This window comes from Stigmatopora nigra, chromosome 18, assembly GCF_051989575.1.
Source record: "Stigmatopora nigra isolate UIUO_SnigA chromosome 18, RoL_Snig_1.1, whole genome shotgun sequence".
Classification (NCBI taxonomy): Eukaryota; Metazoa; Chordata; class Actinopteri; order Syngnathiformes; family Syngnathidae; genus Stigmatopora; species Stigmatopora nigra.
In genome coordinates, this window is record NC_135525.1 from 6218246 (window position 1) to 6231651 (window position 13406).

Sequence of the window (13406 nt, forward strand, 5' to 3'; positions counted from 1 at the left end):
TACTTAGAAAATAAAAATAAAAGCAATGCGATACATTTAGACTGCACGCATTGAAATGACGCAGCATGTAGTTGGACTCATCTATCTCTGAGAAAGAGCATACTGCGTCATGCCACTGACTTTAAATCAATAATTTAATTTCCGGAACCTTCTCCAGACAAGTTTTCATTTTAGAAATTCGTTGAAAATACATTTGAGATAACAAAAAGTAAATGATTATTATTTTTCATTTTATATTAACATGTTAACGATTCGTCCTAAACGAAGCGAGGATCACAATCATGACGTCAACAATTCATCGTGACGTGACGCTATAGGTACGTCCAAAAATGTCGTGAGCCGATTATTTATGAATGAATTAATCACTAATGTAATAACATTTCCATTTATTATCTTACTACGTTGGGAGTACTGAATTTCCATTTCTTTTTTTATGAAACACCACATCTATCAAATTGCAGACTTGTTTTATGATAAATGACCACAGTGGGGCGCTATTTAACACCTAAACGGCATAATACAGTACCCAATTATTCATTCATTTATTCATTCATCTTCCATACCACCCACCCTCAAAAGGGTTGCTGGAGCCTAACCCAACTGTCTTCGGGCAAAGGCAGAATACACCCGAGACTGGTCGCCTGTCAGTTGTAGGGCACACAGAGAAACAGACCACGCACACTGCCACCGAGTGGGAATCCAACATAGTACCAAAGTCAGGCGGAGGAACCACTGCACCATCCATGGAATTATCAAATTAATACATCTCTGACAGGACTAAACTGAAAGGCCACAAGATGGCAGTACAGACAAAGTATAAAATACAATATAAATGTAGTATGTAGTTAGGGAATCCCACTTCAGATGTTGTCAGTTTGGGGACATTGAACTTCATCAGTTTGTGTTGCATTTTGCATCTGCAGCACTGAAATAACCACTGTGTGTGCATGTGTGTGTGTGTGTGTGTGTGTGTGTGTGTGTGTGTGTGTGTGTGTGTGTGTGTGTGTGTGTGTGGTGAGTTTGTATTAATGCAGCAGCTGCAAAAAAAAAAAAAAGCAGAAATTGCTTGGGTCATTTTGTCCTTGAATGTCTCAGAGGCCTTGAAGCAAAGCTTGGCTTCAAGATAACGTCCGCTCTCATGCACACACATCCCCACACATGCAGAATAACAGTGCTCAGTCATGTAGTTGGTTCAAAAAAACATCTTTATTAAGGATATAAAAATGTAACAGAACAAATGAAGCTTTTTTTGCGCTCAGGAATACTACTACTACTACTACTAGTAGAATAAATACTACTATTACTAGTAATGACTTGTGTCTGTGTTTATGTCAGGGCATGAACAGTTTGCTACATAATGCAAAATAGTTGTTTATCAAAATTGCAATCATAAAAGTGGAAGGACATAAAGATGTCAACTTGTGTATGTTGTTTGTTTTTTAGGGTGTTCGAAGGGGCTGCAATAACTCAGAAGTCCAACTGAACCTGGTGAATGATTGCTGTCAGCCTTCCCAGGCAACATGAATAGGACATCTATTCCAGTCAATGGCAGGCAATTTGTCCATGACATCAAAGAAGGTGCGTGGCTTTAAAATGCATTAAATTTGAAGTCGAGTCAGTAGTTTTGCCCCCTCCAAAATTCCATCAATCCACCACTACCACTCCATCATCTGCTCCCACGTCCGGCCGCCATCAAGCCCGCACCAAGGGGCTTGGTCACGGCCCACGGCGGCTGTTGGCACGATGAGCTATCGGCACGGTAACCGTGGGCGCGCGCTCTGCATAGGCCGAAACGTGCGGCCAGCAGGACCAAGTCGCGGCGGAAAGCGCGTGTGAAAAAGGCATAGAGAAAAGGGTTGGCGCAGGAGTTGATGGGGTAGAAGAGCACCAGGAGCAGTTTGGCGTCCGTCAGAGTGATTAGTGGTTGCTTGAGCGCCGCCGACACGGCGAAGAAGGAGATGGGTGCCATACATAGGAAGTCGGTGAATACCAATACGGCCATGCGCTGGGCCACACGGGTGTCGGCGCGGGCTGGCGCGGCCGACGGGTGGCGCACCGCTAGGTAGATGCTCAAGTAGCAGGTGCAAACGCAGGCAAAGGCCACAATGTTGAGTAGAAGCAAGGACACCACGTATGCTTGAGACCATGTCGATTCCACGTCCATTGGGAGGCAGATGCTCACCTGACAAGAAGGCGCACAAGTATTTATTTGAGTGATTATAATAAGTAAAGAATATTAACAAGATGATGTTATAAAGTTACTACTGAAAGGCTGCTTTAAGTCAATGGAACTTTTTTCAGGTTTTTCTGTGCAGAGATGAACAAAATGCAGATCTTTTTGTCTGATAGGTCGTTATAGACTATGCTGTAGGGTTACTGTGTTTTATAGCTTTAAATGTATTCATAGGGTTTTATATTAAATACAGTGTGATTTACACACCAATGAATTTCACTGTGACTTAAAGAGAAATAATATTCCTTTGAACACTTGTCGGTTTGACAAGCATCCCTTTTCTAAATCATTTATTTTTTTGCCTAAAAACTAAGCTAACAACTACTATTCAACTGGCTAATTAGAAATTGTGACTCCAAACTGTAGTGGCTTCCTCATACTGACACTAGTAACCTTTTCTGTAAAATAACATTAAAATAATGTGAAGTCGTTAAAACATAGATTAAGGCTCTCTGGCATATGTGACAACCAACCCCGTTTTCCCCCATATACATATTAAAATGATTTTACACTATAGAAATGAATTGATTCATAAAAATAAAAAAAAAACAATACCAACAAAAATGAATGATTCACCTTGCTGTAGCTGCTGACGCCCAGTACCGGCATGAGGGCGGCGAGGCTGGAAAAGATCCACCCGGCCGTCATGACGGCGCAAGCGTGCCTGAGACGGAACTTGCGGTCCAGACGCAACGCGTGCGTGATGGTGTGCCAGCGTTCTAGCGTGATGGCCGTCAGCGTGTACACCGACAACTCACTGGCAAACACCTGATGTGCATGCCGGGACGTCCATAGCCGTCAATGGCAACTAAAGGCTAATTTGGGCCTTTAAAATGTTTTTTTTTTTACTGTGTCTGCACTTACAGTGAAGAAGCCGGCTGCCTCGCATCCCAAACCCGTCTGCCAGTCGATGGCATGGTTGTGGTAGTGACCCCGGGTCATTGTGTCCATGATGGCGATGACCAGCAGGTACACGCCCATACACAGGTCAGCAAACGCCAGGTGACACATGAGGAAGCGTGGCACTGTCAATTTGGAGGCACTACCTGGACAGAGCAGATCAGGACATTTTTTTGACAATTTTTAAACTTTTTTAGGGTTAAACTTGTTTTTTAGTCAGTACAATGTGGATGGGAGTGAAGGGGAATAAAGGTTTTTATGGAGGTTAGGGCTATGATAGTTTGGGGGTTAAAAAATAAGTTTAGTTTAGTATTTTTTCTTGGATTTGCAAGGGACTTGCCCCAGTAGAAGAATCAATTATCATATATTGATCAAACATCAAAATCAAATTGATATAATGGATCAATTATCATATATTTTGATAGTCAATAAATTGCTTATATTAGGGATTTGTTTTGTTATGTTTTTTTCTCCCCACTATGTGACTTGTCTATGTTTTTTTTGGCATTGACCCCACCCACTTTTGTGTATTTCCTGGTTTCTGCCTCATGTGACTCAGGTGTTTGTGAGTGGCTCGTCAATCAATGTTTGTCAGTCATTGTTGGATTTACCACGTTTGTTGTGATTATGTCCTGGGATCCTAATTTCTGCACGTAAGTTATGATTTTCTTATTTGATTGCAAAGTATTTGTTATTTTCTGAGAATTCTGCCATAGTTAATTGAAGTATTTGTTTGCATGATCCACTCCCTGTGCATTCCTGCTCAATCCAGTAAAAGCTGAAACCTGACAATGCACCAAATGTTTTTAAATCCTCCAATAATTATTCCTATAAATTATTAAATTATTCCTCATGATTTCTATTACCAGGGGAGGTTAGTATTTTTTTCTTAGTCTTAGCTCGTATTTGAATTTAACATTTTAATAAAATAAACCCTAAAATTCAGTTTATATATTCATGTATTTATGTGGTAGTATTTATTCATGTATTTATGTAGTGGTATTTATTCATGTAGTAGTATTTATTCATTTATTTATTTATTTATTGTAGAAAAAGGAGAAATTGGTAAACGGTTTTCCTTTTCTGGATGAATTTCAAAACAAAAACTGGCCCTTCATTTGTTTTTTTTAAATTTTAACCTAAACATTTAAATGCTAAACATTCTCTCATTTCTGGACCTTGGAAATTTTGACATCCAATTTTAGCATTGAATAAAAACAGTGTATGCATATGACACAATGAGGCAAATCTGACCCCTCAGTCATTAATTCTACTAATTTGTTTTGTGTCATCTGTTTGTTCTAGTGTTACCTAACAAAACCAGCAGCACCACCACGTTTCCCAGCAAAGCCAGTACAGACACCACCCAGATGAGGGCCCGCTGTGGGGCGTCACCCATAATATCCTCACAGAGATTAAAGGCATCGGGGGCCGGGCTACACACGGCCTCGTGGACCCCCAAGCAGTGATCCCGGCGGAAAACGGGATCGTCGTGGAACCACGGCTGCGAGCACAGTGGGTGCATGGTACTAGAAATCATTAAAAAAAAGGATTTATTATGAAAAATGGCAGATATGTATTGACCACTTACCTGTTTCTGATCAGGGTTCGAATGACGCAACAGTGCGAAGGGTACGTGACATTGGCTTCTTCCAACCTGGCAAAAGCTTGTTGTGGAGGAAGCTTCTTCATTTGCAATGCCGATTTTGCGATGAGAACCTTAAGGCCGCCCAGGATGGCAACCGGCAGAGTGCTCAACGCCGTCTCCGAAATTTCGCTACAACATCAGAACACATTAGAAGGTAAAAAAGACCCTTTCTTACTGACTTGTTTTTTTTTACACATGTCCATTCTATCATATATGGCGATGCTTTGAATTAGGCTGCTGAGGTGGAAATTTGCTGTCTTTCAGGACAATTTGCGATCAGTCAAAATATATCAACAGTTTTAAAAGTGCTTCCAGTTTGTGTATATCAGCAAGACATGGTGGTGGTCCGACTTTAGCCCCCAGGAGCGTTTTTTTTTTTGGCAATTTACATCTATAATCGGCCCTTAAAAATGTACCTTAAAGGCACACTTTTTGGATTAAAAAAGTTTCAAGGTTGACCACCCTTGGAAAATCTTTAAATTTAAAACTATGTCACTTATATTAATAATAGTCATTTTCATTAAAGTTTTATCAGCAGGAATAACATAAACTAACAAAATTATTCCCTAAATCAGAATTTTCACTAAAAGTTAATGTCTGCCTGAAGTAAGTTCATAAATTTAAGACTTTTCACTAAATATGACTTAAATTACACAATTTGAATTAAAAAAAACAAGACAATATAGGGAAAATGTATATAAGTTGACAGGTATGTTATAATGTGAAAAAGATGGCTACCAGGGCTCCATCTCTAGTCTTCAACACCCTATTAAAAATACCTCCATGATATTATAGGATACTTTTTGCAGTCTAAATATGTTCTATCTTGGATGAATCCCGCTTACAGATTGACCAACTGACTGGAACCCGCGAAGGCGTTGGGATGGATGTGACTCAGTTGCCGGTTGGCCTTCAGAGACCTGAGAGAGAGAGAGAAAGAAATATCATTATGATTCATTTCCTAAATGTAGCATTCCGCAATTGCAACTCACAATCTGTACACCCTGGTGCCGTTGAAAGCGTCGCTCGCCACCGTCTTGAGGCCGTTTCTCGCCAGCTTTCTATCATCGCAAACACGAGCCAAAAAATTAATTTTAATATTTTTTCATGTTACAGCCCCCTTCCAACTCCAACAAAAGGCAAGCTAATAAAAGAATCAATGCTTGAATTATTGATAATGTAGCTTTGATTTGGATATGATGCTTTCTAAATCGTGATCTAAAGGCATAAATGATGAAGGAAAACATAAATATTGAATATAAAACTAATGTATTAACAGAAATGACTTGTTGAAAATGTTTCAGCATTTTCCACGAAAACAGCAAAAGTAATCAGAACAATAATTAAATACAGAAAATATGAAAAATACATGAAAAGATGACAATGATCACAAATAATAATAAAATGTGTTCAATGTAATGAAAACTAAACAGATCATTTAAATACAGTAATCTAAATAGAGTAATGAAGTTGTAATTTAATACAGTAATCTAAATAGAGTAATGAAGTTGTAATTAAATGCTCAAAAATATCTCATTTTCAGAACTAATTTATCCTCACTAGGGTCGCATGGGGTGCTGGAGCCTATCCCAGCTAATATTGGACCAGAGGCGGGGCATACCCTGAATTGGTGGCTCAAAAGTATAATATTTGAAAACATTAAATATAACATATTTTTGACAATTATCTAAAAATAGGTTAGTTTGAAATAATTCATAATGATTATCATTAATAGTAATATTTATAAATAAATGAATAATTTGTACACTTGTGTATTATAACAACTACATCTAATAAGAACTTTATTATCGATGGCAGCGTGCAGATGACTGCAAAAAAAAAAAAGATTAAAACGTGTCTTACATGTCTCTGATGATTCGCGTGCAGGCGCCGTTGAAAGCGTTGGCGGGTACTTCCTGTAGGCGGCTGTTGTCGTGCAGGTCGCTAGGCAACACACAATATATCGCTTCAAGTTCACGCATTGCACGTGCGTCTGAAAATTGTGCAAAATGTGTCTTTTTTTCAAATTTACAGCATTAAGTTGCTCGAACTCGACTGCAATTCGGAGAAATCCGGGAAAGTCGCAATCCCCGTGTTGGAGATGATTCTGAAAAAAAAATAGACATATTTTGTTACTAGTCTCCCAGTTCGAATGGATTGGACATCCATTAGTGTTCACGACAAACAAACTTACAGATGTCTTAGCTTTTTAAGATTCTTGAAGGCATTTCTGTGGATGAATGTCAGGTGTTTGGATGTGGCGATGGTCCTGGAAGATATTAGTAATTCTTAGATACATATTTTGGGTTCTTTTTGTTTTTAAAGGCAACTCACAGCCGTATGAGTTCAGGGAGATCTGAAAAAGCCAATTCTCCAATGGAATCCAATGCACCGTTTTGTGAGATGTAACTATAAGAAAGAAACAACAAACTTCATAATATTATGATCTTGGGCAATGTAAATATTCAGTAAATATAACTTATCAATTACTATTATAGTCGTGTATTCAGACGACCTTGTTTGGTCTCGATAGAGGTCGCGATGACATAATCTCTGTGTTCATTTACAACTGCATGTATTTTTCTCACACGATTGTAAACTTCCTGTTTTGACTGAACTTTTGCGACCAGTCGCGCCTTTCGGAGATCGTTACGTTCCGCCGCAAAGACCAAACATGGTGAATAAAAGTCAAATCAATAAATAACAATTGCTATAATCTTGACTTACATGTCTTCCAGATGAGGAAGATCAGAAAATGCTAAAGCCGAGATGCTTTTCAGCGCGTGGTTTTTCACAATGTTCCTACATTTTTAGGGAAAAAAAGGACTTTGTAGTAGGTTTAAAAACCACAAAAAAACAAAAAATAGACTTAATCTGTGGTGGGCATTTTAACTCACACTTTCCTGAGATTCTGAAGGACAGCAAATGCACCGCCACGGATGGTTCGGATTTTGGTTTTCTCGGCCTCCCTGTTGACACACAAAATGTCTATGACCACTTGCGTGTATTTTGTACGCAATCAGGGAGGTTTGTCCTTCAACTTTTTTTTCTTTTTTTCATGCAGGATCACACCTGTGTGAAGCTGACTTGACCTTGGAGAGAACACACACATGGCCAGCTGGGCAATGGGCAACTTGGAGCCAAAATATCAGTGTAAATGTATGCATTTCTGTTTTTTTTTGAATATTTTAAGTGGCCAATAACAAAGCAAAAGTTTTTAAGATATAAGAAAATAGTGATTTATTTATATTTAGTGATTTTACCATTGCTTTGAGTGAAAGTAAATCTCTAATATAGAATAAAAGTGGTGAAAAATCATTAAAAAGCTAAAATGAGAATTTAAAAAATAGGTTAATTTAATGAATTTGAAAAAAAATATGACAAAACAAAATACCCAATGAAACATTTTAATTTAACATATTAAGTTATGTAAAAATATATGCACATAAACACATGCAAAAAGTGCTATTTTTTAAATCAATGTCAATTTATTACTAACAACTAAAAATAGCAAAACTTATGCTTAAATGTTAAAGTGAAGAAAAAAATGCAAGCATTTTAGTTCAAAAGTGAAGATAAACAAAAGATGCTAATAAATGCAGCTGTACATAACAATAATAATAATAAAATATGATAAAATAACCCCAAATTCAAAAAAATGTACTGTAAATTTAGAATGAGTTTGACTTTTGGAATACATTTCACAGTCAACTTAACATAAACAACAACAAAAATAACTTTGATGAATCTAAACTTTCTTTTATTACTCACAGGTATTGTGTATCATTGGAAATATTAGCGGGGATGTCGCTCTCTGACGCGTGGACGACGTAACGGAACATCTCGGCTTGTTGGCAGCAACTGGTCATCTGGACCTTCACAATTATGACCGCCATCGTCATCATCCCGAAGAGCATCATTCTCCAATCGTCTGTAAGTTTGTTTTTCTTCTCGTCTTGTCTAACGCCGCTAGGACATCTTGCACCAACGTAGACTTGAGAATGAGGCAGGGTTTAAATCGCAAGGTTTTGGTGTTTGTGGGTGGGCTTTTTTTTTCCTTCTCCATTCCTCCCTCTTGAGACCTGACGTACTCGTCAGCAGATGAATTACAGTTTCTGTCTGTTTTATTTTTGTATGCTTTTTCTAGATGTTGTTGTTTAGTATTGGTTTATCACAGATGTTTCAAACTGGGATTATTAGACAATGGTATTGTATTTCTCAAGGTACATACTTAAGTAAAATATTTATTGAAAAATATTCATATTTTTGAAATTTGAAATACCTGTAAAGTTTTAAAATGCAGAAAATTAAGCCCCTAAATATAGTTTTAGTTATAGATATGAAATTTGGTCTATCACGAGAACACCCTCACAAAAATGCCTGAAAAACATAGTATGCTGTAAAACACATAGTAAGTCAGCCATATTGATTCCAAGACATTTCAGTGTATTTGGTCAATTCCATCTTTTTGGAAAATTAAGCCCCTGAAAGCCATTTTTGCAACCTATATTTTGAAAATTATAATGCTAATAGAAGTAGACTTAATCAATTTTTTAATGAGTAAATCCCTCAAAAAATTCTTTTGAAAATGAATTTAATTCATCTTCTCCTATAAAAAACCAACTTGCCAATTAAATTTGTACATTTACTGCTTTATTTAAAAACAAAAATTGCAGTGCTAGTATTGTAAATGCGAGAATTTTCCAGCGGCAGTGATAAACCCGCCAGCGAACAATAAATGACTTTTCATTTCAGCCATTATGTGCAACATTTCACAACCCCGCTATAAAACATGACTTCCAAATCTTTTAGTACCTATTCAGACAGTGGTGCCTTGGCCGAGTTCCCACCCAACTGATTAGCGGGATAGTTTATCTTGGTGTTTATGGCACGTTGGGGATAGCAGAATTAAAAACTGGCCTGTTTGACGGCCATTTGTAGCAATAAAGTCGACAATAAAGACACCGTGTTGAGCTTTCATTGCGCCTGACAAAAATATTCTGTTTGCCACTGAGGAAAGCGCGGAAGGACATTAAAATGCAAAAGCGCTCCCGACATAAAGTAGACTCATAAAGATCACAAAAAAAATGTGCAGCACTGCGCGTCTATGTAAAAAATATGATTAAAATGAGTAGAGGGGAAAATGTGCAAAGGAAAACAATAAAAAGATTCCGAAATGGCAACCATTGAGACGTAATTCAAGCAAAAATGGATATGAATAAACTATCACTTCAGAAACGTTCACTCCGACTGAAACGAATTGCCAGTCTTACTCACTTGGGTAATATTTTATTTACTCGTTATTCTTCAAAACTATTTTTTTTTGTACCCACTGTAATAAATTTCCACTTTTTTACGTTCGTTAAAGAACCGTAACAATAAAAATCAACGCAAGGTACTGTAGAAAAAGTGTACAGGTTTGGAAATTATATTATGGTCGATGGGATAAGCTACGGGTGGCGAGAAGAGAACAGAAAGGAAAAGACAAAGTGGCGCACTCTCACTCGCTTAGTTTTTGTTTTTTTTTGCCGGCATGCGTCACATGGAAGAACTGGAGAGGTCGCGTTATGGTACCGATTGACAAGTGGATATGGGGGTGCCGTGCCTTGACTTAAGAGGGTGATCTGACTTAGAGTTTTGTTTGAATTGTCCGTTTTGAATGAAATATTTCATTGAAATATAGATTTGATGTTGTTTTGAATACAGGCCTGCCACAAATAGTTTAATAGTACTGAAGTATAAATCATGTATTTTGACTAATGTAATACTTTTATGGTAAGGGTTATTTTTTCTTAGGCATAAATATATGTCAAATATTGGGGAAGAAAATTATATATTACAAAGTGAATAATTCTGTTTACATTAATAAATACAAAAAAAAAGGATTTGGATAATTTTTAGGTAAACAATGTCCTTATGCTTTTGTTTTTAAAAGAAATTGTTGATAGATTTCATATAATCAGTCCTTATTTTGCATCATTTTTTTAAAGATACATGACTAATATTTATATTTGCAAACCCTCAGGGAAATAAAGATGGCTGAACACTTGGACTTTCAACTTTGATGGAAAACAACAACAACAAAAGTCAAGCTGGAAATGTTTAAAGTGGACTTCAAGTAAGTCAATAGACTTTGACCTAATATATATTTGAATATACGTCATATTTGGCTTGAGGATGCAAAACACCAAGCGCACTCTTCTTTTTTTTCAAGTTCACACCAATCAGTTTACTCAGAAATTCAAGTTTGGCCCAAAAAATGGATCATGCAAGTTAACCAGGTTAACAATATCAACTTGATCAAATGAGTTAGGAAGACTCCAAAAGACAAAAAGTGGACATTTTAGAACCACGTCTACTCAAGTCATCGGCTGCCATTGACGGCTCTAGACGTCCAATCCCTTTTTGAAGTGGGACAAACTGATTGGACGTCTATGCCTCATTTAAAAGTCACAATTGAAGGATTAAAAGAGCCATTTTGACATTTAACATTGTCAATGGCAGCCACTATACTCAGAAGTCAAGGCACTGCCACATATGTCATTCAGAAATGGAGCCTAAAAAAAAAGTTTTCTCCACTTATTCCGTGGTGGCCATTTAGTCTCTTCTGTGTTTCAGATCTAATATGGCGGCATCGGCGACATTTTCCGCCGTACAAATCCAGAATTTCACGTGCAATGACAAACAACTTCACCGAACCGAAGAGTCAATCCTTCCTCCAAAAAGTGCAGGTCCTTGTACTTCAAGCATGAAGGTATGTCTGTCTCCCGTGTTTTTCCCGTCCCCAAAAAATGGCCGCACCCTGATTTCCCGTCCCGTCACTTGGCTTGATGTGCTTTCTTCCTTCTCAAATGTCACCCGGAAGATTCTTGAAGGCCTTCGATCATCTTGTTGCTTTTGATTTTTGGTGCTACACGCACATTTTTACGCGAGTGGGTGCGATTTTTTTGTCCTTAAAGGGAAAAAATGTCAGTCGTCCACTTGATGTTTTCTAAGAAAAAGCTGATTTTTATTCTTATTTTTTTTCTTTCTAAGGCAATCCATTGTTTTTGTGACAGCTCAACACTGAAGAATGAAAAAAAGGTGGGTTAAAAACATTTTATTCTTTCAAATGGTAGTTTCAGTGTATGTATTTTATAAGATGATTGAGATTGGTTTGTAGGAAAAATGGCTTTTTTTTGTTGCAAAATCCATCCATGTTTTAGAGCTGATTACTTGATAACAAAAAAGGGCAACAACATTTTTTTGGGAGGGGATAAAAGGGAATGGATTCTTTTAAATGGTCGCTTTAGTGGATGTCATTCTTTTTTTTCATCCAAGATGAGTAAATTTGGTTTGTAGGAGAAATGGCTTGTTTTTGCAAAAACTACACATTGCTGAACACAGCTGAATTATGAAAAAGGTAGAAAGCTTTTTTTTGTGTGGTGGAAGAAAAGTGTAAACACTTTCAAAATGTAGATTTAGTGTTAATCATATTTGTACTTTGAACAGTTTCTTTTAAAAAATGTTTATACATAGTCTTCCAAAATGTTTTTACATTATTTTGTAGATCTTTTTGACCATTTTGGTTTGAATGACCTCAATATTTCACAGCTTGTGTATAAACGTTTTAAATGTTGGTGTAATGTTTGACATTTCTATCTTTTCAGGTTAAGAAATGCTGTTCATTAAAAGAAAAAGGTATTTTGCATGTTAGAATATGCTCAGACTTAGTCCCCCAAGACAGTGCAGCGTGCCTTCTTCACAAATTCTCCCAAGAAGGCACCAATTACAAAACCAATTAGTACTTGGTACCAAACATTGCAAGAAAAAGGCTCAAATGTGTGTAGGTTTCCACACTTGCTCTTCTAACACTCTCTTAAGGTCATGAACATGCTCCACTCTCCACAGGTAAAATGTTCTTTTCTAAAATTATAGGTGCAACTCAAAGTATCAGATCTCATGTCCCAGTTGGACTAATGGACATATTACACTGAAAATGGCGCACACCTCTGGCTGCATGGGTTCAGACTGTGGGTGGTACTCCCCGCCTCCGGACACGATCATGCTGAGTAGGGAGGTGGCTTGCACACTTAGCAAAATTTCTCAAGTGGGAGGTTGTTTGCACACTTAGCCAAATTTCTCGAGTGGGAGGTGGCTTGCACACTTAGTCATATGACTCAATGACCACCCCTCTTAACCAAAATACTTGACCGTTCCAAGTTTAGTGGGAAGGTGGGAGAGCCCCTTAGCACAAACAGTAGAGTATATACCTACGACTGAGCAGAAGCTGGTTCGATTCCCGGAGACGTACTCTTGGTGCCCCTCCCCGCCTTCGGCGGGGAGGGACACCTGCGACAAAGGGATAATTACCTTTTGCTAAAAAAAACTTTAAAAAATAAATTTTACATAGAATCATTACATCAAAACTAGTTAAAATAAATGGCTAGGTGGCTTTCACACTTAGCCAAATTTCTTGAGTGGGAGGTGGCTTGCACACTTAGTCATATGACTCAATGACCGCCCCTCCTAACCATAATACTTGGCCGTTCCAAGTTTAATGGGAAGGTGGGAGGGCCCCTTAGCACAAACAGTAGAGTATATACCTACGACTGAGCAGAAGCTGGTTCCCCTTCGGCGGGGAGG

At 37.8% G+C, this 13406-nt stretch overlaps 2 protein-coding genes and 1 long non-coding RNA gene across 26 annotated transcripts in view; 1 reads left to right on the plus strand and 2 right to left on the minus strand.

Annotated features, from left to right (window-relative positions):
• Nucleotides 1-1187: 1187 nt before the first annotated feature.
• On the minus strand, nucleotides 1188-8794 carry fshr (follicle stimulating hormone receptor). The gene is made up of 14 exons (XM_077738647.1): nucleotides 8553-8794; nucleotides 7679-7750; nucleotides 7509-7583; nucleotides 7116-7190; nucleotides 6976-7050; nucleotides 6814-6888; nucleotides 6645-6725; nucleotides 5774-5842; nucleotides 5627-5701; nucleotides 4725-4910; nucleotides 4445-4662; nucleotides 3098-3279; nucleotides 2810-3001; nucleotides 1188-2182 (listed from the first exon to the last, which is right to left on the minus strand). Exons 1-14 carry the CDS (start codon nucleotides 8699-8701, stop codon nucleotides 1667-1669), a joined length of 2040 nt encoding a protein of 679 aa, XP_077594773.1. The 5' UTR covers nucleotides 8702-8794; the 3' UTR covers nucleotides 1188-1666.
• LOC144211410 (uncharacterized) lies at nucleotides 3449-7979 on the plus strand. Its single transcript, XR_013329595.1, has 4 exons — nucleotides 3449-3786; nucleotides 4439-4659; nucleotides 4739-4935; nucleotides 7846-7979. It is a non-coding gene; the product is annotated as an uncharacterized LOC144211410 (long non-coding RNA).
• Nucleotides 8795-10054: 1260 nt separating the features above from the next.
• nrxn1a (neurexin 1a) overlaps nucleotides 10055-13406 on the minus strand; it is a 65940-nt gene continuing 62588 nt past the window's right edge. For all 24 annotated transcript variants that reach the window (XM_077738621.1, XM_077738646.1, XM_077738635.1 and 21 more), the window contains one exon: nucleotides 10055-13112. The gene's annotated coding sequence lies outside the window, so the exon portion shown is untranslated. The remainder of the gene's footprint in view (nucleotides 13113-13406) is intronic.

Coding starts and splice junctions, on each gene's coding strand:
- fshr (XM_077738647.1), bottom strand. CDS start 8,701: ATGATGCTCTTCGGGATGATGACGATGGCGGTCATAATTGTGAAGGTC. Junction 5,843..6,644: donor ACGCGAATCATCAGAGACAT/GTAAGACACGTT, acceptor TTGCGATGATAG/AAAGCTGGCGAGAAACGGCC. Junction 5,702..5,773: donor GGCACCAGGGTGTACAGATT/GTGAGTTGCAAT, acceptor TCTCTCTCTCAG/GTCTCTGAAGGCCAACCGGC.